This window comes from Pituophis catenifer, unplaced genomic scaffold, assembly GCF_029215685.1.
Source record: "Pituophis catenifer annectens isolate HBS135680 unplaced genomic scaffold, rPitCat1.0.hap2 SCAF_1, whole genome shotgun sequence".
Taxonomy (NCBI): domain Eukaryota; kingdom Metazoa; phylum Chordata; class Lepidosauria; order Squamata; family Colubridae; genus Pituophis; species Pituophis catenifer.
In genome coordinates, this window is record NW_027256881.1 from 252352941 (window position 1) to 252380148 (window position 27208).

The window sequence follows — 27208 nt, forward strand, 5'->3', positions numbered from 1 at the left end:
CACGGAACGCTGTTACCTTCCCACCAAAGGTGGTCCTTATTTTTCTATTTGCATTCTTTACATGCTTTTGAACTGCTAGTTTGGCAGAAGCTGGGACAAGTAACAGGAGCTCACCCCGTTATGTAGCACTAGGGATTCAAACCACTGAACTGCCGACCTTTCAATCGACAAGCTCAGTGTCTTAGCCACTGAGCCATCGCGTCCCTATTAGAATGCAGTATTGTAGGTTAATTCTGCTGACAGCCAACTGCCAGCAGTTTGGCAGTTATAGTCTCACCGGCTCAAGGTTGACTCAGCCTTTCATCCTTCCGAGGTTGGTAAAATGAGGACCCAGATTGTTGTCATCATTTTGCTTTTATTCTGAAAAAAACCCTTTCCTAACATATTTCATCATCACCATATATAATTGAGGCGTTAAAAAAAAATAAGTCACTGTTCATGGTTCAGACACATAGAATCTTCTTGTTACTGCTGTTGTTTTTTGGCTATGTTTTATTGCATAATTTCAGTTATTAGTGTTTTTGAGCATTTTTGGAGAGCTTTTATTCCATAATCAATTCCCTAAAATATTCTTAAAACAACAGTTATGGAAAGATGGGGAAGGTTTTTTTTTTAAAAAATGCACATATATCATTTAGAGTTTTAAGATGTCATCTTTAAAGGAAGAAAGTCAGAATTTCAGTGTCTCTGAATTAATTTCAAAGCTTCTTTTCTTTAAAGGAATGGAAAAAGACTGTATATACATATTCATATACAATTCTGTAATTGAATTTTGGAAATGCAGACAGATTGTTAGAAACTAATTTCTGCCCTGAAGATTAGCATAAAATGACTAGTTGAAACAAGCATTTTCTCCTGTGCAGGAAGGAGCCTGTAGAATTTGACAATAAATCTCTGAATCAATTTTGAAAAGCGCCTTAAGTATTAGGATTACAATAAATAAATACACATTATATATAAAATCTGCTTACTCCAACTCAGCAGTGTAACAGACTTAGTTAGAATAAAATGTATGTGGTTTATTGTTCATTGTAATATCTTGTACTAATATCAAATAGAAAAAAATGTGTCTCTCGAAACTGGGTTCTAAAAGCAGACTTAAAAGAAAGGTAAATAAAATCCAAAACTCTATCATTTAAGAAATGCATTGTAGCATATATCTGGTTCAGCTCTGATAGGCTAATACATTTCAGATTAGCTAGCATACTTATTCAGTCTTTGTGTTTTTCATGGAAAGAAGAAATGATGGTCTCAAAAGCCCTTGCCAGTTTTCTTTTAGAAAATATATATAATTTGAGATGTGCAGCAGTAGTGCACATCTGCTTTCTACGAACCATGAAAGGCTTTAAACTCTAAAATAGAAGCACAGTCATGGCAATTCAATAGATGACAAGTTTTCTCTCCTCCTCCCATCTAATGCCAAACATTTCTGCTTTGTGTCCAAATGCTACAGAATTTCTGGAGTCTACAAGAAGGAACCCAGCGTATATTAACTGAAACTTTCTGTTTCTAATGTAATGTTATTTGAATTGATGCTTCTGGCCAAATATATAGTTCCTGACTTGCAGAGCTGTTGTAGATGCAAGATATTTTTCTGTTGATAATTGTATTTCCTGAGAAGCTTGACAGCAATTAGATGGGTACAGAGATAAAGGCTCACCCTGTATTTTCTATTTATGAAGAAATGTTTGTTTTGTCATTTTATTTTTTATTGTTTGTTTAGAATTTTGATATTTATGGCTTATCCTTGAACTGTTTGATGGCTACTTTTGAATTTTCCGTGTTTATTTTTTTTTATACTAAACTCCCAAGTCCAATGAAATTGTCAAATAATTTTAGGGCTGGATTTATGTGCAAATATATATATATATATATGTATATGAATAAGAGAGACTCAGAGAGAGAGAGAAAAGGAAACAGCTTGGAGTGGGTGGGGGACTTTCCCCGTTTCTGGTTCTCTTCAATTATTTCAAGTTCTTTTCCAAATCACCCGAAGGCCAGATAAGGAATAATGGATGGAAACTGACCAAGGAGAGGTTCAACCTAGAAATGAGGAGGAACTTTCTGACAGTGAGAACAATCAATCAATGGAACAGCTTGCCTTCGGAATTTGTGGGAGCTTCGTCACTTGAGACTTTCAAGAAAAGATTGGACTGCCATTTGTCAGAAATGGTGTAGGGTCTCCTGCTTGAGCAGGGAGTTGGACTAGATGACCTATAAAGTCCCTTCCAACTCTGTTAATCTGTTAATCAGGTTGCCCCAGAAAAAAAGTTTACTAAGAACATTTGAAAAAAACCCTGAAATAATTGCCTATCGATCTTTGTAGAATTTATCTTTGTTATGGTAGAGTGATAATGATAGCTTTACAAGGGTAATGCAGTAGTATGGTACCTGCATTGAAATGGCTAATTCAGTTGAATGGGGGGTGTGTGTGTTCAATGAGGATTAAGCTCCCTGGGTTTGTTTGTTTTTTTAGTCCATTGTGTTTTGCAGTATTTTAAAGGATATCTGCAACTGATATTTGGGGGACTGCCCAAATTATTAAATATTTTTCAACACCTACTATCCTATACCATCATGGTTTAAGACCAGCATAGATCTGTAACCCATACAGCATTATTCTCCAAAAGGCTAGGAAGGGCTACTTTGGAAGAAACATCCTCTCCTTCTCCCACTCCAAAAACAACCTGTCATGATGTCATTTCATCCCCCCCCCAAGCATTTTCTTTGGTAAAACAAAATTGAAGGAATTAGTGGGGAAAAGCAGAAGAGTTCCAAATAAGAGATGAGAACATTTGAGCCTTCCCAAACTATATTCCCTTGAGTAAAATTCGGTGAATATATTGTATGTTATGATCTGGGAGGGTTAGTCTACCTTATTGGCAGAGATCTTACTTTAAAAGTACCAGTGGAAAAAAATTAAGATATCAATCAGGCTGGACCTCTTGACACACCTTCATCTTTCTAGCTAGAGAGGTTTTAGCTGCTCTTCCAAGGACCTCTCCCATAGTCCTTCCATAAGCCTTTCCCTTGAATCCAGCTCTAGAGAAAATAGAAAGGAAGGTGCTTTGAATATTTTTGCCCAAACCCCAGAAATGGAGAATTTAATACACCTTGTGCCAGATATAAAATAAAAGTTATAGCTGTACAGTGGTGAAGTCTTGCCCATGGGGAAGGTTTTAATGAGAAATTCCTATTTGAAATGTATAGACATAAAAGGAATATATTGGAAAAGGAGAACGCAAGACACAGCAATGGTCATAAATATGAGTCAGTTGCCAAGCATCTAAATTTTGACCCTGGAAACGCTGCAGTGATTGTAAGTGTGAAAAATGGTCATTGTCACTTTTTTCAGTGCCATTGTAACTTTGAACCATCACTAAATGAACTGTTGTATGTTGAAGACTGTACAAATCTTCCTCTAAAATTCCTCTGCGAGGGAGATGGGCAGTAAATAATAAAGTGTTGTAGAAAAAGAATGAGAAATCTTCCTGACCACTTTCCCTAAAGCTTGCTCACTCCTATTTACTGCAATATAAAATCATTTGCTGACTAAAGTGTTGATTTGTATATAGATTTAGAGCTGTTCTCCAAAACCAGGTTTGGCTTTGAATACTCAGGAGTTTATATACTGTAGTGTGAAGTGCTCTATTTCAAACTCTCGGATGCGTCTGAAATTTACAGTGAAGTGGAAACGGATTTGAAAAATATCAACATGAAGTGGACACATTCCCTGCATTGTACTTGTCACATAAGCACCATTTATCTGTCTGTGCTTGTTGGGCATTTATTAAAAGACTTTTATGCACATTCACATACACATATATCTTATTCACTTCTGGGAGTAAAGTTCTATTGAAGTCAAATGTTAAAAATATGGAATAAAGCAACCGTAAGCTGTATCCAATTTTGATAGATGTTTTATTTTTAAATAAATTATGTTCCAGTACTTCAAAGAACCTTACATATGCACAGAGGACATGCAAGCACGTACAAGTTTCTTTGAAATAGCATAGCATATTTCTGATAAAAATCTGGATTTTCTTCTGTTAGAAGTGCTTTATGCTACTAGCAATATAGCCAAGTAATCTATGGTATAAATCAAACCTTATATTTTTCAGAGGGTAGATTCCAATCAGGGGAAGTATGCATTAGTTTTCCAAGTTTGCAGCATGGTGCACATATGCTATGATCAGCTTTAAGCTCAGATAGTCACAAAACTACAAAACCTAGAACTGCTTAGAGATCTAGAACTGAAGATAACAGGAACATCTTGGTCAGATTTAAAGACCTCTGGAACTGGCCATGATGCTGAAAAAATTATGTGCACAGTGATATCATGATGCATACCCCATCTTTTCATAATTGCTTTCCAATGTCAGGCACAAGTGCGTAAATCCCTGTGTTAAGTCACGTTCCATAATTTTCCTCCTCCTTATTCTTCCCATAGATGCCTGTAGTCAAAAGTATAGATCCTTGATGGCGAACCTATGGCACATGTGCCACAGGTGGCACCCGGAGCCATATTGATGGGCACGCGAGTGTTGCTCTAGGTCAGCTCCAGTGCGCATGCGTGCGCTGGTCAGCTGTTTTTCAGGCCTTCCGGTCCCACCGGAAATTGGCAAATGGGCCATTTCCAGCCTCCGGAGGGCCTCTGGGGGGGTTGGGGAAGGCCGTTTTTACCGTCCCCAGCCTCCTAGAAAGCCTCTGGAGCCTGGGGAGGGTGAAAAACGGGCCCACCATGCCATTGCGTGCCAAAAGCATGGGGAACATGGGGGGGTCGTGCGCACATGCATGGGGGGGAGGGGCACATTGAATTATGGGTATGGGCATGCGACCCCCCCACTTCCCCCTGCTTTTGGCATGCAACGGCAAAAAGGTTAGCCATCACTGGTATAGATGATCTTATAGTAACCTTTTTACATGGCTATCCTTTGGCTATATAGTAAGTTTCTTACACGACTATTCCATGGCTGTGGAATAAAGAGCAAAACAGAAAAGTCTTAATGTGGAATAGTCCTTTATGCTCTCTGAGCTTGTTTTCTTGCAATAACTGAAGATGCTATCTACTTTGGGTAACAAAACATCTGTAATGCACCAAGACAAATTCCTTGTGTGTCCAGTCACACTTGGCCAATAAAAAAAATTATTCTCTTCTATGTAATGAAACATCTGCAAGAAAACAACAAAGCTCATAGAGCATCAAGGACCCCTCATTACAACTTGGATCTACAAATATTCTCTTATCAGTCTTAATATTCATTGAGTTATCCAGCCAGACTGTAACTAATTTTGTGATGGTTGTAAAAATATACTTTTCAAACAAATGTGTGATAGCTTTTCTTCTCAGTTAAGAGTTTTGCTAGACATCATTACTGCTGTCTCTTGACTCAAATGTGCAGTTTCTAGATCTTAATAAAGCAATGATGCAGTGGTGTTCCAGTTTAAAATGTGGCATTGATCTTATTCTTCACCTGGGAATTTGAATCGCCCGCAAGGTTATGTTTGTTTCTTTTTATAGTACTCAGTCCTGAAAAAGGAATGCGAAATAACCACCCAATTTCTCCTCATTCAGTTCAGGAAAATTAAAATACGCTTAGTAGCAGTTTCTGTACCGATGTCCTGTTTCTCACAGGTGATTCCTCGGAGTTCTCAATTCGGCCAGCGTTTCTAGGTCGTGTTGCATTGCTGGGAGATTTCCCCACACCCAGCTATGATATCAAATATCAAATATCATTCAAATGCTGATAAAGGAGCAAAAAAAGTCTTGTAGAAGTTTTCTAGAGATGTGCCATGGGTTCTGTCTTGAATACTAAAATAATACTAAAATAAGAAACTCCTGTCAATGAGCTGTTAAATCAGGGGTGATCTGCATGAGAGAGTCCATACATGAAATAAATTATTAATCACCAGCTCAGGTGGAATGACTGAACTTTCCTACAAAGATTGCCCTAAAGGTAGTCCTCAACACAATTGGGACTGGAAAATTCATTGTTATATGGTGTGGCCGTTAGGCATCATATGATTGCACCCAATTTTATGACCTTTTTTTTTTGCCATGGTCATTAAGCGAATCATTGTAATAGTTAAGCAAGACAACAGTTGACTATGATTGGTGACCTTCCCTGCTGGCTTTCTCACTTTGCTTGTCAGGAGATAGTTGAGAAAGTTGCAGATGGTCGCATGACTTTAGGAAGCTGCAATTGTTGTAAGTGTGAGCTGGTTGCCAATTGCCTGGATCATGATCAAGTGGCTGTGAGGATGCTGCGATGGTTTTAAATGTGAGATCTGGTTGAAAGCCACTTTTTTCAACATTGTCATAACTTTGAACAGTCGCTAAACAAGGCAAGGAGTGCCTGTATTAAAATAATATAAATGCACTTAGGCCAAATTCTAACTTCATTTTCACCACTGTGGTTTCTGCAGGATATAAACTTTAAATGAACATATAACCTTTTAAAGGAAATTATTTTGAAACTTGTCAGATATTTAGCAAGGTGCATTTATTCTTTGAAAAGTGTGTTATATCAACCCTGTTATGAAAGGTGTCTAGCACTAGCTGCAAAATTTCATAGCATAGTAAATAGATTGGAGCCTCCTAACAGAAAATTTTGACATTATTTGATTCATTTTTTGATTTGTTTCAATCATTTAGAGTCTCAGATTGTGATATTAAATGTCAGCATGAAAGTATTCCCATTAATCATGCAAAACTTAGTTATGCACTAAAACTCACATTGCATAGGTAGAAAGTACCAGCAACTTCTAACAAAATGATTACTCCATGGATCAAAGCAAGCGGGATGTGAGAGATCTATGAATAGACTTTTCCTCAAAACCTTACCTGCAGTTTTCTTAGCAAGGTTTTTCAGAAATGGTTTTCCATTAACTCTATTCTAGGACTAAAAGAGAGTGAGTGGCTTTGTGCCTAAGATAGGACTAGAACTCACAGTCTCTTGGTTTCTATAGTCTTGTGCCTTAATCTCTACACCAAATTGGCTCTTTATATTAAACCATGCTAAATCTCTATTAGCTAAGATGTCTTTCTGCTGCTTGATCAAGATTATTCTTTTGCAGAAGGAGTATAAGTGAACTGTATTTTGGTGTTTTAGCTCTTCATTGCTGTTAGGGTTTCATTTTTATTTGTTTGAATTTTTAGTATCATATTAATTTCTTTTAATTCTCTTTATGGTGAAAAGGGATTACAACCATGTTAATCTACTCCTACTGTGATGTTATTGTAAGTTTGCATACAATGAACCTTGTGTATAAATTATATTATTGGATCATAATAGTTGGCTCTGATGAATCTATGACATCAAATTCCATCATGGCTGTTACTCGCTATGCTGAGGATATTATGTTTGATCATGCATTTTCCCCTTCATTGGGAAGAGAGATCATCTGCCTTGAAGGAGATGATGAAATAACTCTTCTTCTTTTTTTTCTTTTTTTTTACTATTTAAAATAACTTTAGACCAGAGTTAGCTTCATCACTTCCAGTGAAGGTAGGTCTGAGAGTGATGGTAAATCAGCTATTAGTACAGCTGTATAGTTTTCTGGGTCTATTTCAATTTGGTGTTCAAGAAAGTCATGACATACATATGTACTAGTTAGTCTAGTGGATGATGTTATAAAAGCTATATTTCTATAGCTTTTGATGTCATTAGCCGTCCTGGACTGCATTGGGAAGGGTTTTTGGGGAGGGGTTGGGGGAAGAGAGGAGAGAAGCAAGCAATGGCTCTGCTATCTACTACTACTAGTAGTATAGTTCTGCTTCTATCCTGGAGACAGATGTGTGATGAGATATTTGGGGAACTCTTCCATCTTGCAGCCCCTGTACTATGTGGTACCATAAGGTTCCTATTCTGACTGTTTTAACATCTGTATGAAGTTGTTGGTACGATTATTAGCAGGGTGGATAAAAATCGATGATTTTGTAAAAATAATGAAAAAATTGATTTTTTAAAATTTAAATCAGATTTTTAAAATTTTTTATCAAATTTATTTTAATAAAATGCTTTTTGAGTAAAAATCTATCCAAAGATAGTTTTCTATTTAAGATACATTAATAATTTAGTTTATTCAGCATGAAATGGAGCTTAGTTATATAACATGAGGCTGTATATTCTGCAATATTTACATTTTTGGTAAACTTATTCAATGAATCCAAGCTCTGCAAGCTAAATAGGAAACCTTCATTTTAATGAGGAAGTTGATCATCTGATCTGGAATTCTGCAATTATTCTACTCTATTCTATTCTGCTTATGTATTTTATTGAAATATTCTCCTATGGCAGTGATGTCAGACTTGTGTATAGATGAGCCTGGCAATGTAGTGAGGAATTGTTACTTGAACAGAAAAACTAAGACGATATATAATCCAAATCTCTTTGAATCTGAGAGCTGTTTTATAAAGCTTCTCAAGATGAAGATAGATAATCACATGAATCAGACTGATATACAATGCACATAGTTTTTATAAATCAGTCTTTTCTATCCTGGAACTTGGCTAGGGAGAATGGGAGGAAACATCTAATCAAATGTATATGGGACTGACTATTATGAGATATTAGAAATAGAAGGTATAAATGTGTGTTTATTGAAAAATAGCAAGAATTTCTTCTGTGAGTAGATTAATAATTTATGTTTTTTTAAATATTTATCTTGGCAGTGTTTTAGATGACGAGAGCAGCAACTTGCGACAACAAAAGCTTGACAGACAGGTGAGTTTTTAAAATGTTGCTTGTGCTTTTTCATGTTGAAAAATAGAACTTACATAACTGAACTTGTCTATAAGGAAAATATATTTTATTTAAAAGTCTGTAGAGATTCTCAGTCATACAGGTCATGGTTGTCCCAAAGATGCTTTTTTCAGGATGCAACTGGACTTTCTTGTTTTTTCTTTTGAAGACGTTTTGCTTCTCATTCAAGAAGCTTTTTCAGTTCTGACAGGACAGTGGGGAATGGAAAGATTTGTATTCCTTGCAGACAGCTGATCATTTGCATCCTTTTAGAGGGTTGTTGAAGCACTTAGAGGTTTATCTGTGTCCTCAGGGTCACCTGAGTAGTTCTCCTGGTTCCTGTAGTCTGCAATTTTTCCTCTGGAAACCCATTCCTACTCTCACACCATTCAAAGGGTGTTCATCCCAAATTGTATAGCTACAAGTCTGTAGAGCTGCTCAGTCAACCAGATCATGGTTGTCCCAAAGCGAAACATCTTCAAAAGAAAAAACAAGAAAGTCCAGTTGCCTCCTAGAAAAAGCACCTTTGGGGCAACCATGACCTGGATGACTGAGAATGGATAATGGAGTACAGTCCTATACAACACCTGAGATGCTTGCTGTTTTTGTTTTTATTTGAAATATCTAGCTTTCAGTTGTTTTCTTTTAATACTTTTAATACAGGTATTAGCAAAATGTTTTGTTAGTGTTACAATCAAACAAGATAACATTTGTTTCAGCACATCAACTAAGGTACATAGCAAACTTTATGTTTGCAGTTTCCATTCTGCTGTGGCATTTGAACTGATTTTTTGTCTCTTTGTATTCTTTACAGAGAGCACTGCTAGAACAGAAGCAGAAGAAGAAGCGTCAGGAACCAATGATGGTTCAGTCCAATGTAGATAGCCGCACAAGGACCCGTAGAATGAAACAATCTGAAGAACAAGCACCACTGGTTGAGTCTTACCTCAATAGTAACAGCAGCGCTATCTATCATGGTATATACCAATTTATTGTACAATGTTATGTGGACTGGCAAGATATGTTACACCAATAAATACCTCTGATAGTCAATTAGTTTTAGAAAAATAAGAGTAAATTTTGACTTAACACAAAGTTAATACTTGTTATATTGAACTTTAATTGATTTAAATATATATTACCCTGTTTCCCCTAAAATAAGACATCCCCTGATGGGGATGGCAATAAGGCCAAGCGCTTATTTCAGGGTTCAAAAAAATATGAGAGGGTCTTATTTTTGGGAAAACACAGTAGTTTTTTTTATTGCCATTGATTCTTTGTTGCACAAATAAAAGATACATGTTAAGCAGGGTGATAACAGCACTGAAGATGTTAGCAGTCTCAAAGGCCTATTCAAAGCCTCAGTCGAAGTGGTCTTTGAGTTGGCTTTATGAAACATTGAGGTGCTTGGTACTCATGGAAGGCCTTTGTCAATCTGCACAGGTCAGAGACAACCCCTTCAGGCAATTTTGGAAAAGCAACCATCTGAAAGAAAGTACCTTTCTTTGATGAGTGCTGCTGAGATGGCCCATCTTGCCACAGATCAAATCATTCCTTTGATCTAACTTGAGGCAGCTCCATGAAGCATTGCCGCTTCACACAGGCCTCATCATTTATATATGCAGTTCAGAATGAATTCATATAAATTCATACCCTGCTCAGCAAAGGGTAATTGGATTCTGTACTAATTTACTCAGCATAAATCATGTTTTATTTATGCAATCTGTCCATCTCATAGAGATTCTTTTCCCCCCTTCCCCTCAGATTGTCTCAGGGAACAAAGGCTATTGCTTTTATTAATAAACTGTAGCCTAGTCGAAAACAAACAAGCAGATCATTGAACAAATCAATTCAGAGTTCTCACTCGAGATATATATTGACCAGGGTCGAATTATTTTACTTCAGATATATTATGCCAAGCTCTCTGGAGAATGCTGTAATGTTGGGAAAGACAGAAGAAAAGAGAGAGAAGACGACAACCTGTAACCTAATAGAAAGCAATAACCCAAAATCCACTTGTTTTGTGGGTCTTTCCTTAATGCAAACAGTTTATAAATTTTGTAGGCTTCGAATATGCAGTATTTAGAAATAGCACTTAGACTTATATACTGCTTCACAGTGCTTTACAGCCCTCTCTAAGCAGTTTACAAAGTCAGCATATGGCCCCCAACAATCTGGCTCCTCATTTTACCCACCTCTGAAGGATGGAAGGCTGAGTCAAACTTGCTATTGATATTTACATAACATTCTGGATGGAGCATTCTATATTTTGGCCACAGATGTTTATCATTTCTGTTTCAGCCATTTGAGACTTACTCCTTTATCAAGAAGTAAGCACAGGGAGAATCCCTACTGTAGCCTGCCTGAGGCTGAAAGCCATTTGGTTGGAAACTGGTAGGGATGACTACAGACTGATATTCCTAACAATTCCTCCAAGTAGATAGAGGCCTGCACCACCTGCTGTAGCATTCCTTGTATTTGGCAACTAAAGGAATTGTGCCACATCTCAAAATTGTTCAAGGGTATTGAAGGAATTCTTGATTTTTTTAAACAAGAAAAATAATTTTTCTGATATCAAAATATGCTAAAATATATGTGGTGGAATGTAGTCCAGAATCACAGGAGGAAGGGGCTCTTGCCTAGGCAGCGGAAAAAATATCAGAGCTTGGAATCTTTTACGTATAGGAAAAGGCAAAGGCGATCCTTTCCCCCTAGACATTTACAGGGTATATCTAATAGTTACACAGTTAAGTACTTTAGTCTGGCAAGATTTCTGTCTATAGGCAAACAACAATAAACTACTCAGAAGTATCTCTAGGTGTCGTCCTTGGACCTAACAATATAACACTAATTGGAGCTGAAATGTAGCAATATGTGAGTTTATTGCTATTTATTTGGCAGTCCCATTAATTAGTCTTCAAGGCAGTCCTTCCATCGTTTCTATATTCTGGTTTAAAGCCGCCTCTTCAGAAGAAAGGCTTTTAAACTGTCAAATAATTAGCTCCCTTGGAGCTTGCCAAAATTCACTCGGAATATATCAGCAAAGCTAGATGCATAGAAGGTTTTTTTTGTTACTCAAATTAAGGGGTATCTTTTTGTCGGCAAATATTGCATTGTGTGCCTTTAGTTTCACTAGTTATCAGCAGATGGGTATTTTTTGGTCATGGAAGAAAACTACTTTCCACGCTATTCGTTATATTGCATTGTACTGAGAGATTTCTAAATTAAGAAATGTCAGTTCATAATGTCTTTGGCTTGTTACAAACTGGACCACAGGAACTCTCAAAAGCTATATCATTAGGCTAGAATTTTCTCTCTATTGACCTGCCAAAACCCACACTGAACTCAATTTGGGGCTTGCTTCTGGTTAGGCATGTTATATAAGATTTCACTAGAAATGGCATTTTTATCTTGCAGAGTAAAATATTCACAATAATTATATTTATTTATTAATTAAGCAAGTTACTATGACCTGAATCACAGGAGACTGTAGGTAGCAAACAGATACTAATATTTAACTTGATTAAAGTACTTTTATTGTAAATCTCCTTTATTGTATATTATTGTATCTTTGCTATTATTGCATTGGCTACGAAGGCTGCCTCTTCAATTGCAGAATTGAATTGAAACTTCAATTCAGAGTTCACTGATAAATGTTTCAATATAGTAAAAGAAACTCCAGTAGTAACAAATAGTACAAAATGTTACATTAATATATTAGAGCTAATATTAATATTAGAGCCAAGTTTTTACCTGCTTCTGGAAAGTTGTGGAAGTGAGGGCCATTCTCATTTAGAGAGTAGGATAATACACAATGGGTGATCCTTCAGCCAGCTTCCTTGGCTGGCTGGCTCTGAGCCAGTTTGGATGGGGCTTTCTTTTTGTGTGTGTTGGGAGAAAAGATCCATGGGAAGCCATGGTATTACACAAAGGAAGCAACCTTCCAGCTGGCTCAAAGCCAACGTAAATTTTAAAGGGAAAGATGCTTCCCCTTCTTTGTCCAGCAAAGCTTTAGCTGGCTGTCAACCGTCCCACCTCCATCAGAGAAATCAAGGAAATCTTATGTTCTTTTCCAAACAGTAGTGAATTTCTTTCTCTCCCTATGTGGTTTGGAAAGGATCTGAGCACAGCACATGGGAGGAGCTGGTGGGCCAGAAGGAACTTTCCTGAGGACAGAAGTAGCCCATGGGTCGTAGTTTGGAAACCCCTGATCTAGCAGATGACAGAGTTGGGTTTTGCTACTTTAGTAAGACCAATTCAGAGTGAAAGGGCACTTTAGATAAACAGAAGCTACAGATGCTTATACAAGAGTCATTTTGGTGAATTGGACTATTTATATAGAAGTCTACATTCTGTTCCTACAATCGTTTCTGCCTTATTTCCACTTTTCTCTGTTGCAATAGCTGTGATTGCTATCTGTGAATAATATAGACTCTTTCCACCTTATCACAGACATTTGCGGTCTAATAGTGGCTCATTCTGTGGTCAGGAAGATAGACTTTTTAAAAATCCATTTTTGTCTTAAATTCTATTTCAACTTGTACAATGAATAGTTTTAAAGAGAAAATAGGGGAAATTTTGGATGCACTAGTTTATTTTATATACTGTATTTCCCTGAAAATAAGACTCTGTCTTATATTTTTTTGAACCCTGAAATAAGCGCTTGGCCTTATTGCCATGCGCTCAAAAGCCCAATTGGGCTTATTATCAGGGGATATCTTATTTTGGGGAAAACAGAGTATTTAGGGATATGCAATGTTTTGGTAAGATATGTGCTGAAACACTATTAGTTGGAGCAATACGGTACAGCACATATTTGGCAGCATTCAAATAGCTATGAAAAATCGGTTGAATCTTTGTCAAGATGAAGCACCCACAAGATGAATTTCTAAATTTCTTTATTATTCATTGTTATGTTTATGTACTTAGTATTTGAGAGAGCCAGTGTGATATAATAGTTAAGTCACTGAATTAGGAGTAGAGAGACCAGATTCTAGTCTTCTTTAGGTTTAGAAGCCAGCTGCGTGGCCTTGGCCAGACATTCCCTCTCAGCCCTAGTCCATGACAGACTCTGTGACGAGCCAGCTAATAAACAAAACCCATCATTGCATTAATATTGATGGCTTTGCTGTAGAAGTTAGAAGTTTGCTGTAGAAGAACAATGCAAGAATAGGTGGAGGGACCCAAACATGCAGGAGAAATGCTAAGAAGGTCAACAACATTGTACTCAACATGTTTCATCATGACATAATCATGGATGTTTGGTCATTCCCTTACCTCTTCCTCCCCACCCCAGTCCTGCAGATGCCTACTGTTTTGTTTTTTTTTTTAATCACAAAGGATGTAATTTTAAACATCCAGGGAAGGTTTTGTGCTCTGCAAATGTTTTGAACTACGATCTCTTCTCTCTAAACCACAGCTAACATGATAATATTAATTGTAAGTATTCCCCGAGTCGTTTGCTCAGTGACCAAAGTTACAACGGCTCTGAATGAGGGGGACTTATGACTGGCCTATGTAGTTGCAACTGTTGCAACATCCCTGTGGTAATGTGATTGCTCAGTGCCTGGCTACAATTATGTTTGTTGTGGCCCATCAGTGGCCTGTGCAGCTAGTAGCTGATTCCGACAGTGAGGAGGCTGGTGTGGTGCTGCACCAGCAGCCTGTGCAGCTGGCACTCGAGTCAGACAATGAGGAGGCTGGAGAAGATGTGGTACCAGAGGTGGGGATTCAGCCAGGGCCTTCAGAACCTCCAGAAGCTCCCATAAGTGAAGAGGAAGAAGATGAGGAGCCTCTTCTCGATGCATGGGCACGCAGAGCTGCCAAAAGGCAGGAGTGGTTCCTCAGGGGGAGGTCTCCTCGAGAGTAAGGCTTGGGGCTAATTGGCCACTCCCTTAGCCTATTTAAGGAAGGACGACGACTGAGGCAATTTGCAGGGAACAACTTTGTTCACTCTCCTCCGCGTCCTGATCTTAGTTCTCTTATCAGTTTCCTGCAAATGGCTTCTGGGCTTTCTGCCAACCATAGTAGGATTACGATTATTTATTCTTTGGATTCTTGTAGGCTGTTAAGAAAGTTAATTAACAGCCTTTATTTGAAAAAGACACATTTAATTTAGTAAACTAAGGTTTGTACAGACTTTGTGTGTGCTACGTTCTTTGGGGTCCGTAGCTGGGGCAGAACAATGTTGTAGCGAGCTACAGTCAGATGACTATAAATTCTGTCATTCCCTGCCAGCTTCCCACAAGCAAAGTCAGTGGTCCCGCTGATCTTTTGCCCATCTGCACCACATAGCACCTACATCAGGGATGAAATCCAGCAGGTTCTGACAGGTTTTGAAGAACCGGTAGTGGAAATTTTGAGTAGTTTGGAGAACCAGCAAATACCACATCTGGCTGGTCCCAGAGTGGGGTGGGAATGGAGATTTTGCAATATCCTTCCCCGGGAGTGGGGTGGGAATGGAGATTTTGCAGTATCCTTCCCCTGCCACGCCCACCAAGCCACACCACGCTCACCAAGCCGCTCCCACAGAACCGGTAGTAAAAAAATTTGAATTTCACCACTGACCTACATGTGACACCCCAACCATTGTGATCCTTGTCTGTGCTCTAGCTCCTGCCCATGGCACCTCCCGCAACATTCTGTGGCCAGTTTACCTGGGACTCCTATGTCTTCCCACTTAAGAGACCGACTTAGTCTTGGGGTTACAAAGGGAACTGGGACTGCAGGATTGTTGTTGCTAATTGATACGGGGATATAACATCATGATTTATGACCATTTAGTGACATAAATTCTGGTCCCAAATGCCATTGTTACCTTTAGTTTGGGACACTTGGGACTGGACCACAATTTGGTTGGTCTTCTTTTTTGTATAGAATCATTAAGATCCATCTTGGATCACAAAAGGACACATGGATTGTTCACAGTCTTGCTGACATACATATGAAAACTTAAGGTCTAATAACCTTTGAAGTAATTCCTTCTCTTTAACACTAATTCCTCAAACTGCTGCTCACAGTAATAGCTTCAGGCTAAATGCTAATTAAAGTCTCCAATTACTGATATAATAGGAAAACAAGGGGCAGTTGTAAAAAGTTGTGTTATGTCTTAAAATAAGCAAGAGTAACAAAACATGCAAATCAGTTTGCAGACTACATCCTTTAATGAATGTTTGATATTTGTTAGGATTCACCAGGTTCAATTTTGGGATACTGAGAAAGAAAATACTTCCTATAATCTCCTATAACTTCAGTTTGAATGATCAGATGCTTGTTCAGTAAACCATGAGAGAATAGCTTCATGCACCCACTTCTTGCCCTTTAACCATTGTTAAATATAGTTTGGTAACTAATAATTACAAGGAACTATACTTAATGTTTTCGAAGTAAGCCAGTGTTAAAGTTAGCTACTAAATCCTAGCACATTAAGGTGCCATTATACAACATCCTTGGTTTTGATACAGTGAGAAGTTATAGAAATTTATAATTTCTTCCTATTTTTTGTCATAGATTTTTGAAATACACACACACACACACACACACACACACACACACACACTTCAAAAGAAGAGCCCTGACTATATTATGAAACTGGGAGATTTTAATTTATTTTACAGAAAACACTGCCAAAAAGTTTGGACCAATGGGGATATTGGCAGTTTGTGGAACTGGATATTCTCAGCAAATGGGAATAATTTGTCAGTTCACTAAATGACTATCATGGAATCATTTATGAAGAAAAAAAATCTAGTGATATAGCCCCATGCTATTTTTTCTTATTTATCAGAATATGGCCCTACGTTCTCAGTTTATTTTATCTTTTTAACAAATATATATATAGTCTCCCATAAGTCTCAGAACAAACAACACAAAATGTCTGATAAAGCCTGAAAGTGGTGATTTGAGATATCACCCCACTATGGCCATGTAAACAACTTGATCTACATAGGAAAAAAACCCTGACTAAAAAAGTATTTTTTTATATATATATAAGCCACATACCATTTTTAGTTTCTAAGGGTATGCCTGAGACATAGGTGTTCCTTTGGGATCCTGTAAGAGCTGTTGGGTTTCAGCTTTCCATGTTTTCTTCAGTGTGATTGCCAGAATTATTCCTTGCAGTGCATGGTGGGAAATTCTGGCTCTCCCATCATCCCAGAAAATATGGTTTCCTTCATGAAGGAGAAGATAGCAAACAGTACTGGAGGACCTTGAGAGGGACATCAAACCCACACCTTACATTATCCAATGAGCCCAGAAAAACAGGAGGTTTGACTTCAGTCCATAGACCATACCTTGTCTAGCAAATAAGAACCAACCATAAAGGATTCCATTAAAAATTACTCCATCCTTTTGTCTTATTCTGGTTTATTCTGTATTTTTCTCTTTCCATTTAATTACTTGAGGAAATGATTTTACAATATACTTAACTTGCTTCTCTGTGGCTTCATACACTGGTAACTTCCCTTCCCTTCCCTTTCTTTTCTTCCTTTCTTTTCTTCCTTTCTTAAAATTTCCTTCTTCTTTTTTTTTACCTGTCTCTTTGGGTCACCCCAAATATCTCAAGCAGTACAAGAGACTGAGCAAGAAGATGTCAAGGTGGCAGCAGATCCACAGGCTCTGAAGTCAACTAAAAAACCCAAAGCAGCCACAGGAGGCTGTCAAACAAGCAGCACTAGGAAGGAGAAGAAAGGAAAACAAAAAGGTAAGCTGCATGCCAGTCATGATTGAATAAGAACAAGGCATACCATTTAAAAGGGAACAGTACAGTCCTCGACTTGCAACAGTTCATTTAGTGACTGAAGTTACAACAGCTCTGAAAAAAAGTGACTGATGACCATTTTTCACACTTAACGACTGTTGCAGCATCTCCATAGTCACATGATCAAAATTAAGACACTTGTCAACTGACTGATATTTATGACGGTTGCAGTGTCTCTGAGTCATGTGATCACCTTTTGCGACCTTCTGACAAGCAAAGTCAATGGGGAAGCCAGATTCACTTAACAACGATGTTACTAACTTAACAACTGCACTAATTCACTTAACAACTGTGACAAGAAAGGTTGTAAAATGGGACAAAGCTCACTTAACAAATGTCTCACTTAGCAACAGAAATATTGGGCTCCATTGTGGTTGTAAGTTGAGGGCTACCTGCATTTAATGTGACTGATTCGTTTAAGCTACACATCCTTCAAGAACATTTAGTAGATGGAGTTTATGTTATCTACTGAAGTCATCTGTGCTTTGATTGGTGATGATGTGACTTATCTATCTCCTTCTGTATGTCTTCAAACACATTACAAGATTTTGGGAACACGAAGCATAGAATAGAATAATACTCTAATAATGATAAAAAGGTCACAATAATGCAGATTAATAAAATTCTCCGCCTTCTTAAAGTTAGCTTAACCCCTGCTCCCTAAATTTAAATGAGGAAAACTTGTAATCTTTTGAAAGGATGCTCATACTAGTTTCCACTAAGTTACTTAAAGTGGATAATCATGTGTAGGGCTTGCTGAACCCAACCCACACTTCTGCCAAATTATTATTTTTGCAAAAGGATGTTCAATGTCTGTTACACTAGGCGGTGGTGGTAGTGATGATGGTCAAAGTAGTTGCACTTATGTATGTGAGATGGTCCAGTTTCTCTTGTAAAAACCTTTAAATTGCATTTATCCTCATAACAACTGTTTATCTAGACCCGTGATAATGAACCACAGGGGGCAGGGCGCATGCAGGGGGACCTGCACGCATGCGTGGGGGGCGTGCGGGGAGCGTGGTGCAAATGTGGGGGGTAGGGCACGTGCGGGGGGGGCGTGCACATGTACAGGGTGTATGCAGGGGCATGCACGCATGCATGGGGAGCGGGGCACATGCACGGGGCAGGGCACGCATGCATAGGGCCGCATGCACATTGCATTTGGGGGTTCAGGCACACGTGCGTGCATTTGGGCGTGCACACTTTGGGCACTTGGTCCGAAAAGGTTAGCCATCACTGATATAGACATTCCCCTCCTGAAGTGTTTCTTGGTAAATCCTCTGTATTCACACAATTTACAATGCTTGTGGATGAGAAGCCTTTACGCCACAATGAGCGCGCAGGAGACTTTTACTGTTTTTAGAAACAGAAATTGAATACTTCTCAGCCATCAAGATAACTGCTATACTCCTGTCTCCTAATTCAATATTTATCAGCTTTGTTTTAACTAGCATTTTGGTTCTTGTTTCATTTTGTATCAATCCTGCTTGAAGTAGGGGAGAAAAGAGCAAGGTTCAGTATTAGGTTTATACATATGTTTCTTATTGCATATGCAACGCTCCATAAAGCCCTTTGCAAATGACACATGGTTGTTTTTTAAAAAAATAGTTTGTTTTCATGCTGGAATGTCATAAAGACCTCTGTTTAGTGATAAGAACTGCTTTGGATTTGGACATAATATCTCAAGAAGCTTGCTAGCTGTTTTGATATTTATTCATAAGCGAGTCTACTGTAAGAGTCTACTGTATTTGTATAAATATGAAACTCAGCAAAAAGCCTCTTTTCTGAAAGTAGTAGGATACTAAGATAAGTTGTATCTTACAATCTCTTTGGACTGTTGCCTTCTGGCAGAAGATACAGAACAATTAAAACTCGGATCACACGTTTTCTGAATAGTTTTTATCCCAGAGCTATAATTGCATTCAACAATGAACTAAAGGGCCACCATCAGTGAGCTGTTGGACAATATTATTTGGTCTGTTGTGTGAATGTTTGGGTGGTTTAGGGGTGGGGAATTGTAGTGAGTGGGAGTGTGTTTGGGGATTGTTATGTGTGTTGGACCTGGTCTTTGGATGTTAAGTGAATTTTGTTGTATGGGTATACTGTGCATACACGTACAATGACAATACAATTATTATTATTATTATTATTAATAGAATGGTTGATTTCAGAAGATACTGTTTCCCCATTATCATTCCTGGGGCTACTTCACTTATAGTCTAACACATTTGTGACTAAATTGGTGAAGATTGTTGTGGACTATGTTCTTGCTTGGATTTAGATATCTAGTTTAGTGGGATTATTCTAATATATATGAGAATTTAAATTACATCTGAAATATTGAGACACAAAAGATTTCATTGTTTACTATGTAGTCTTGTCTTGGTTCCATAATCACAGCTAGATCAGCCCTAGTTTTTCTAAGGCTGATTAGATTTCACCTAATTTTTCAAATTAGGTGAAATATGTTTAATGAAATATGTCTTTGCATAATTGTTTTTACTTTAACAGATGGTACACAGAGGTCTCCAAGCTGCTTCAGAACCATGGCGTATGTGTGCGTGTTAAATTATTTGTTTTTTTTAATAATAATTTTATAAAAGATTATAATTGAAAAAATACAAACTAACAAAAAAAGAAAAGAAAAAATAGAAAGCGCAGAAAATGAATAGAAAGAAAAATAGAAAAGAAATATATACAGAGGTAACTTCCCCTTTCATCACAGGTATAAACAATTTTAGTAATTTATATTTTCTCTTAAAATAGAACAAATGATCTCCTCTTCTCATATTTCAACTTGTAATCATAAATGAAATCCTAAAACCTCATCATTAATTCCTGAACAGAAAAAGTCTATTAAAAGTTACCAGAGACAGCTCCAAATCTATTTTAACCTTGATCAAATAATGGAAGTTTATATTCCTTCCTTACATTTTCAACAATTCTGGTTTTTAATTCTTCCAAATAATGTCCTAGAATTTGATATGGCTTTATTTTTTTCTTTGTCCCTTCTCAGAAAATCCTTTCAAATTTTAACAGGTCTGTTTTACTCTAATTCCAGTATAGAAAAATTATTCAAATCACTATTCTGGCTTGTTATTTGTACGTATATTTTAATAATTAAAACATCAACTGGTTTCATTTGTCTATACAGTATATCATCTTTTCCCATATCATTCTTGTATTTTGTCATGTTTAAATCCATATTCACACCCATTTCAGTTTTATCTGGCAGAGTTTGTTCCTCTTCTGTAATGTCATTTATACAATGAGTCCACTGTTCACATATATCCTTCAAAATGTCCAATGTTAAAGTATTTTGTTCCATTCTGTGTTAATGAGTCAACTTTACCAATAAAGAGAAGTGTCAACTTTAAGTATTCTTCTCCTCTAATTGTAATCTTTAGTTTCTTCTAGTTCCCTCTAGTGTCCAACCTTCAAAGTGCCATCCTCTCATTTTTCCCCCCCTAAAGAATTCTAATAACAGCAATTTTCCAAAGGATGGACTCTTATAATTAATTTTAGAGACTTATTTCAAATCCAAATCCATCTGGATCCTTAGTTCATTTTTAACTTTCCAGAAACAACATTTTAAACAACCTTTTGCTGTTTATTCCTAAAACTTTTTTTTTCAAATCCTTAAATCATATTTAAAACTTATTTTGCTAAGAAGAAGGAGACTCACACAGCGAATGCAATAAAAACTTACCATTTCAAAAGTTCTTAATATTTGAAAAGCAGTAAAAAAGTAATTCCAAAAGGGATTAAGAAACAAGGCACGGTCAAGCTTTATGAATACATATAGGCTGCATTACAACTGTGAGCTTAGCTGGAATCCTCCAACTTCCAGCTGCTTGATTCATAAGCTGACTGCAGAAAGTTCCGGTAGGCTGTTTATGAGAAGCAGCTGCCTGGAGTACATGTGGGCAATCTTATGATCTCTCCTTTCTCTAGAGAGATCCAGCATCCGGCCATCAATCTCATCATAAAGGCTGTCCCCATTCTTTCATCTAGTGCTCCATGCCCTCACCAGAAGTCTGTGTGTATTAAATTATTTGGACATACTACTTTCCATATTGGAATTAATTAATTCTCACACTTCTGCTATTCCAAATAATCTGGGCTGAGAATAATACATTTTTTTTTCAGGGATGATGGAATAGGGGTGATGGTGACTGATTATATACAGATTATGATTTTGATTCTGTTGTACAAATGCAAACCATGTGGCAAATATCATCCCTGGTTTTGGCAAGATTCTCACATTGCTGCTATGTTATCTGTACTAACTCAACTCATCCTCTGGTTTTGTTATTTTGAACAAGAGGTTGCTGAATTTAATGTATTTGTTTCTGAAGATGCATGCAGATTTGCAAAATGCTACCTTCAGTGGTATGTCCTAAAATAGGTATATAGGTAACATACCTTCTTGTCCAAAGTGTTCTGATTAATTTTTAAGTTATGCAGAGAAATAACATTATACAATGCTTGGCTAACAAACATTCATTTGATTTCTGACTTTGTAAAGGCTATTCATTTTAGCTGAAGTGCTGGTGTATTTTCTAATCCTATATTCAATAGACTGTACAAAATGTTCATTGAATGATTTTCTGAATCTCATTCATGAAAGACCCTCTTATAAATTTATTGAGACAGAGCCAAATACTGCAGGTGTTCTTCTACAATGCAACTTTTTCTTTTACTGTAGTTATAGATCTGGCCAAATATGCCTATAGACTATTAAATTTAAAACCAGTTGATTTTTCTTTTTTAAAAAATGAGCTACATATCTGCCCTTATTAGAAATTAATGGGATATTTATTTTCAAATAGTGTATTCAAAAGCTACTTTTTGATATCTAGTTTGCATTAAAAAAGGCAGAATTCTGCTTAAAAATGAAATTGGATAAAAAGCCTGAAATGAACGGCTGTTAATAATAACTTAGTTTAAATGTATGTTTGTATAGTACTAGTGTATCAATATATAATAATGTATAACAGTAATATATGTAACACCATGTATCCTAGCGCCTAATGTTTTGGGCTTGAAATCAGGAGCCTGAGTTCTAGGCCTACCTTAAGCATGAATGCTACCTAGGTGATTTTGGGCCAGTCACTCATTCTCAGCCCATCACCCACAGGATTGATATTTTGGGGGAAATAGGAGGAGGAAGCAATATTAGGTGTGTATGCCATCTTGAGTTACCCAATAATAAAGGAGGGATGAAATAGCTAATATTTATGTTTCTAAAATACGGTAAGATTAAGAATTGTATTCATTGAAGTGCATTTGCTGGGAGGACAGACCCTGTTGGTAGCATAGATGCTCCCTGACTCCTCCAAATCTACCAGAGCTTTGAGGACAATCCAGGTTCAATGGAAAGGAAAAAGGTACTAAAGAGAAAGAAAAAAAGGGGAAAGTCCTTTTATATGTTTGGATGTTGAAGGGTGCAAATTCAGCTGTCACATAGAAATAATGTGTCTTCTATTTGTACACGGTATTTGAACTTGGAGAACTTGGTCTGGGCAGGCAATAGAGTATGATAGTTGTAGGTTGAAGGAATGAATTTTTTGCTGAGATTCCACTATTGGTGGTGGTGATGGGGTTAAATACAGGTAGTCCTTGACTTCCAACCTTTCATTTAGTGACTGTTCGAAGTTACAATGGCATTGAAAAAGTGACTTAGACCATTTTTCATACATACAACTGTTGCAGCATCTCTATGGTCATGTGATCAAAATTTGATTACATGATCAAAATTCAATTGGTTAATATTTATGACAGTTGCAGTGTTCTGGGATTATGTGATCGATAACCTTTTGTGACCTCCTGATAAGCAAAGTCAGTAGGGAACCCAGATTCATTTAAAAACCGTGTTACTAACTTGACAACTGGACTGATTCGCTTAAAGACTGTGGCAAGCAAAGTTGTAAAATGGGGCAAAACTCACTTAACAAATGTCTTGCTTAGCAACATTTTGGGCTCAATTGTGGTCACAGGTCATAAATGTTTCAAATTCTCAGAAAATAAGTACTGCAGGCAAAGACATGATATGTGTAGAGAAAGCACTGTCTTATGCACATAAGTGGATATTTGTGTCTGTGAGCCGCATGCAAAGAATTTCTTGCTGAAAATAATTTATATCAGATCAATTATGTGGAAGTTTTCTTCCAAATAAAAAGTATTATTTTTAAAAAGCTGAGGAGAAAAGTTGCAAACAGTTTATGCTACACAGCAATAGTCAAAGTAAGCCTTAAAATGTGGGAATGAGTATAAGGAATAACTTGGAGATCTGTAGGCATTGACTTGCAATCACAGGCTAATCCTCTCTATTGTAGAAACCTATTTTGTTAGGAAACCTATACACCAACATTTGAGAATTTCCTGCATCATTTAAGTAGTGCTTCAAAAAGCCCTACTGTATAAAAATAAACAAGGTACATGATAGCAATGTTCTATTATCTAAGGGGCTGCCACAAAGAAGAGGGGATCAACTTATTCTCCAAAGCACCTAAAGGCAGGACAAGAAGCAATGGATGGAAACTAATCAAGGAGACAACCAACCTAGAACTAAGGAGAAGTTAGAACAATTAATCAGTGGAATTACTTGCCTCCAGAAGTTGTGGGTGGTGCAGCACTGGAGATTTTTATGAAGAGACTGGACAGCCATTGTCTGGAATGGCATAGGGTTTCCCGCTTGAATAGGGAGTTGGACCAGAAGACTTCCAAGGTCCCTTCCGACTCTGTTGTTCTGCTCTGTTTTGTTAAGTTACAATAAATTCATCCATTAAGAGGTGCTGGTTTTGGCAGAATGCAATGGAAATTCAGTAGATGATACACCAGAAAATACCTCCTCTTTGCACAATCCTCAGTTATCTAAAATCATGTTCTCGTAGAAATCATGTCATTGAAAATACTATGCTCCTGTTGGCTGTCTACAATTTTAAAATGTGGGACACTTGAAAATCAAGAGATATGAATTAGATCAAAGACTTGCTGATGAAGTGACTTTCTGGTAAGCTGTACACAAAAGTAAATGCTATTTTAAAAAGAGAGACAAGGCAGCTTTTTTTTTTTACTGCTATTTTCTGATCATTCTTATTTTAAAGAAATCCAGCCTTTCCTTCAAAGAGTTACAGAGCCAGCTTTCAGTAGGGCTGGAGGTTTTTTTAGTCGTGCTTTAGAATTCTAATGTGCAGATGTCACCATGGCGGAGACACTAGGCTTTTGAGTATATTAAATATTCCAAGGGAAAGAGCAGCAGCCGGCTCTACATCCGGCGAAACTAGTTTGTTTATTCTGCAGTGATGTATGCAGTAGGGCTGAACCAAAACTGCTTACACAAGTTCACTTTTGTTTTAATTGGAAGCAGATCCTAAACTAAAGAAATACAAGTGCACGTGTGGTAGAATTTCACAATGCAGTTTTAATAATAAATTAGTTTTACAGTATTTATTCTGTTTCTAACAATAATTATAGCACCTCCAATAACCTATTTTTGTGTTTTAATAGTTCTGCTTTTTTCTGGACTTTTCTTTTCCTTGCAGCTTAACATTTATGAAATTGAATTGTTGGTCTCTTCTGCTCTTCATATCATTTAGAGCCCTGGCCCTGTTTTTCAAGTTGTTGTACTATAGATAAAATAATACAGTAGGACCTTGGAGACACAGATTCAAGGCCACCCTCAGATGGAAGCTCTGAGATGATTTTAGGCAAAACAATCTTTTTTAGTCCAGTTTAGCTTGCACAGCAGTTATGAGGATTTTTTTAAAAAAATCCACATAACTATATGCGCCACATTCCTGAAGGAAAAGTAGAATAAAAATCTTAACTAACAAATAATTCTGAAACTTCTAAATAAATGAAATTAGTCTGGATCTTTGTTGCCATTTAGTGCTTATCTGGATAATTGCCACCTTATAAAAGAACCTTGTTTGCTTCTGTTTGTCCAGTAACTGGACTCCAGTAGGCATATGCTATCTTTTATAGGCATAGCCTTTCAAAACAAAACAAAACAAAAACAAACACCTCTTTTTGTTTCTGTTTTGTTCCAAAAATAGTCACTTATTTTCTTATTTCTGGCATTAGTTGTAACCCTCAGTTTATTTTGCTCAATTTTATCATCTTATTAATACAATTTTCTGCTTGTTTCTTGTTACAGTACCTTCGGTAACTCTTATTTCCTGTCAAATTGAATTTATATTACTTTGAAAGGCTTATGCTTACATATGTTAAAAATATGGGATGGGCTTTCAACAAGTTGTAGTTGTGGCTATTGTAGCATCTGTGGTTGTGGTCATGTGATGATGATTTTGGTACAATTACAATGGTGAAAGTTTCAGATTTTGTCATTAACTTCCAGAAAAGCAACCTCATGAAAACTTTGTAAAAGCATTCTAGTTTTGTGAGAATTTAAGTTTGATACCAATTAATGGTAGATGCCAGTTAATGGTTGAACAAATCTAAAAGAGTGTATACACAATCTGGCACTTTAAATTTTTATTGTGCAATTTATATGAGAATGAATTTAGTCCCCTTTTACTTTTTTAGTAAAAAAAAAAATAAGGTAGATGAAACAAATTAAAATTAGGGAATTAGATAATATTTATCCATTTTTAGTACATTTTTGCAGGAAAAATTGTTAGCATACTAAAATTAAAAAACCATGATCAGTTATACATTACAGTTTGAATGAGAAGTGTATAAGTTGTTTTGCAAAAGATTCAAAATATTGTATTAATTATTTCAAGTATACTTCCCTCTTTCCAAATTATAAAAATATATACGGACAGCAATTATTTTACTGTTTATACTTCTAATCAGTTCAATAATCAAAATTACTGAGTGGGTTACAGATTTCCTTTAAAAGCTATTTTCAAATATAATTGAAGAAAGATGTGACTTCTTAGATAACCTGTTGTTAAAATATATATATTTCAGCCAGAGTTTTTGAAAGACCTTAAAAAGGGTTTTGTTTGGGAATTTAGAAGATTCTGAGCTGTGATCTTAGCCAGGATTTTAAACATTTTAACTAACAAACTTATAATGACGTGGGAAAACACCCGAGATTTTAACTTTTTACATACACACACCTGCGAAAACTTAAGAATACACACACACACACACACACACACATATGTATATGTATATGTATATGTATATGTATATACACACATACACTTTATACTATATACTTTATATGACATATACTTTATATGACATTGGTGCAATTCTTGGTTGGTAGGCATTGATGGTCCAGCTGCTTTTCAAGATGAAGTACAGATAGCAGGGAGCCAAGTTCAAATTCTTACTGTTGGGGAATCTTGCCATGATGAGGATAATGGAGAGGTGTTAGCTACCAGCCAACAAGGCAAACAAGACCTTAGAGTAACAATGCAGAAAAAAGGTAAGAAATCACTGAAATATTCAAATATTTTTCATGGTGTTTGCAAGATATGATGAGGGAAGAGCAAAAGTAGACCTTTACTTTTTTTATGTCATCATCATCATCAACACACACACACACAAAATTGGGCCATTATGCATCCTTATAGAATTGTCAGATAACAAAAAAGATTGCAATTCATATACTTTGTGGGTGTTACTTAGGGCTAGTAAATTATGATGTCTACAAAGACATCATAATTTGTCTAAAGTTTAATTTTATACTTACCTGTCCCTCCATACAAAAAATGCTAATGGT

At 36.7% G+C, this 27208-nt stretch overlaps 1 protein-coding gene across 1 annotated transcript in view; it reads left to right on the plus strand.

Annotated features, from left to right (window-relative positions):
- Positions 1-212: 212 nt before the first annotated feature.
- The window catches only part of TUB (TUB bipartite transcription factor), a 45950-nt gene continuing 18954 nt past the window's right edge, over positions 213-27208 (plus strand). The window contains exons 1-5 of the mRNA XM_070957456.1: positions 213-313; positions 8675-8726; positions 9559-9721; positions 17311-17448; positions 26750-26911. Coding sequence (XP_070813557.1) covers positions 213-313; positions 8675-8726; positions 9559-9721; positions 17311-17448; positions 26750-26911 — 616 coding nt within the window. The remainder of the gene's footprint in view (positions 314-8674; positions 8727-9558; positions 9722-17310; positions 17449-26749; positions 26912-27208) is intronic.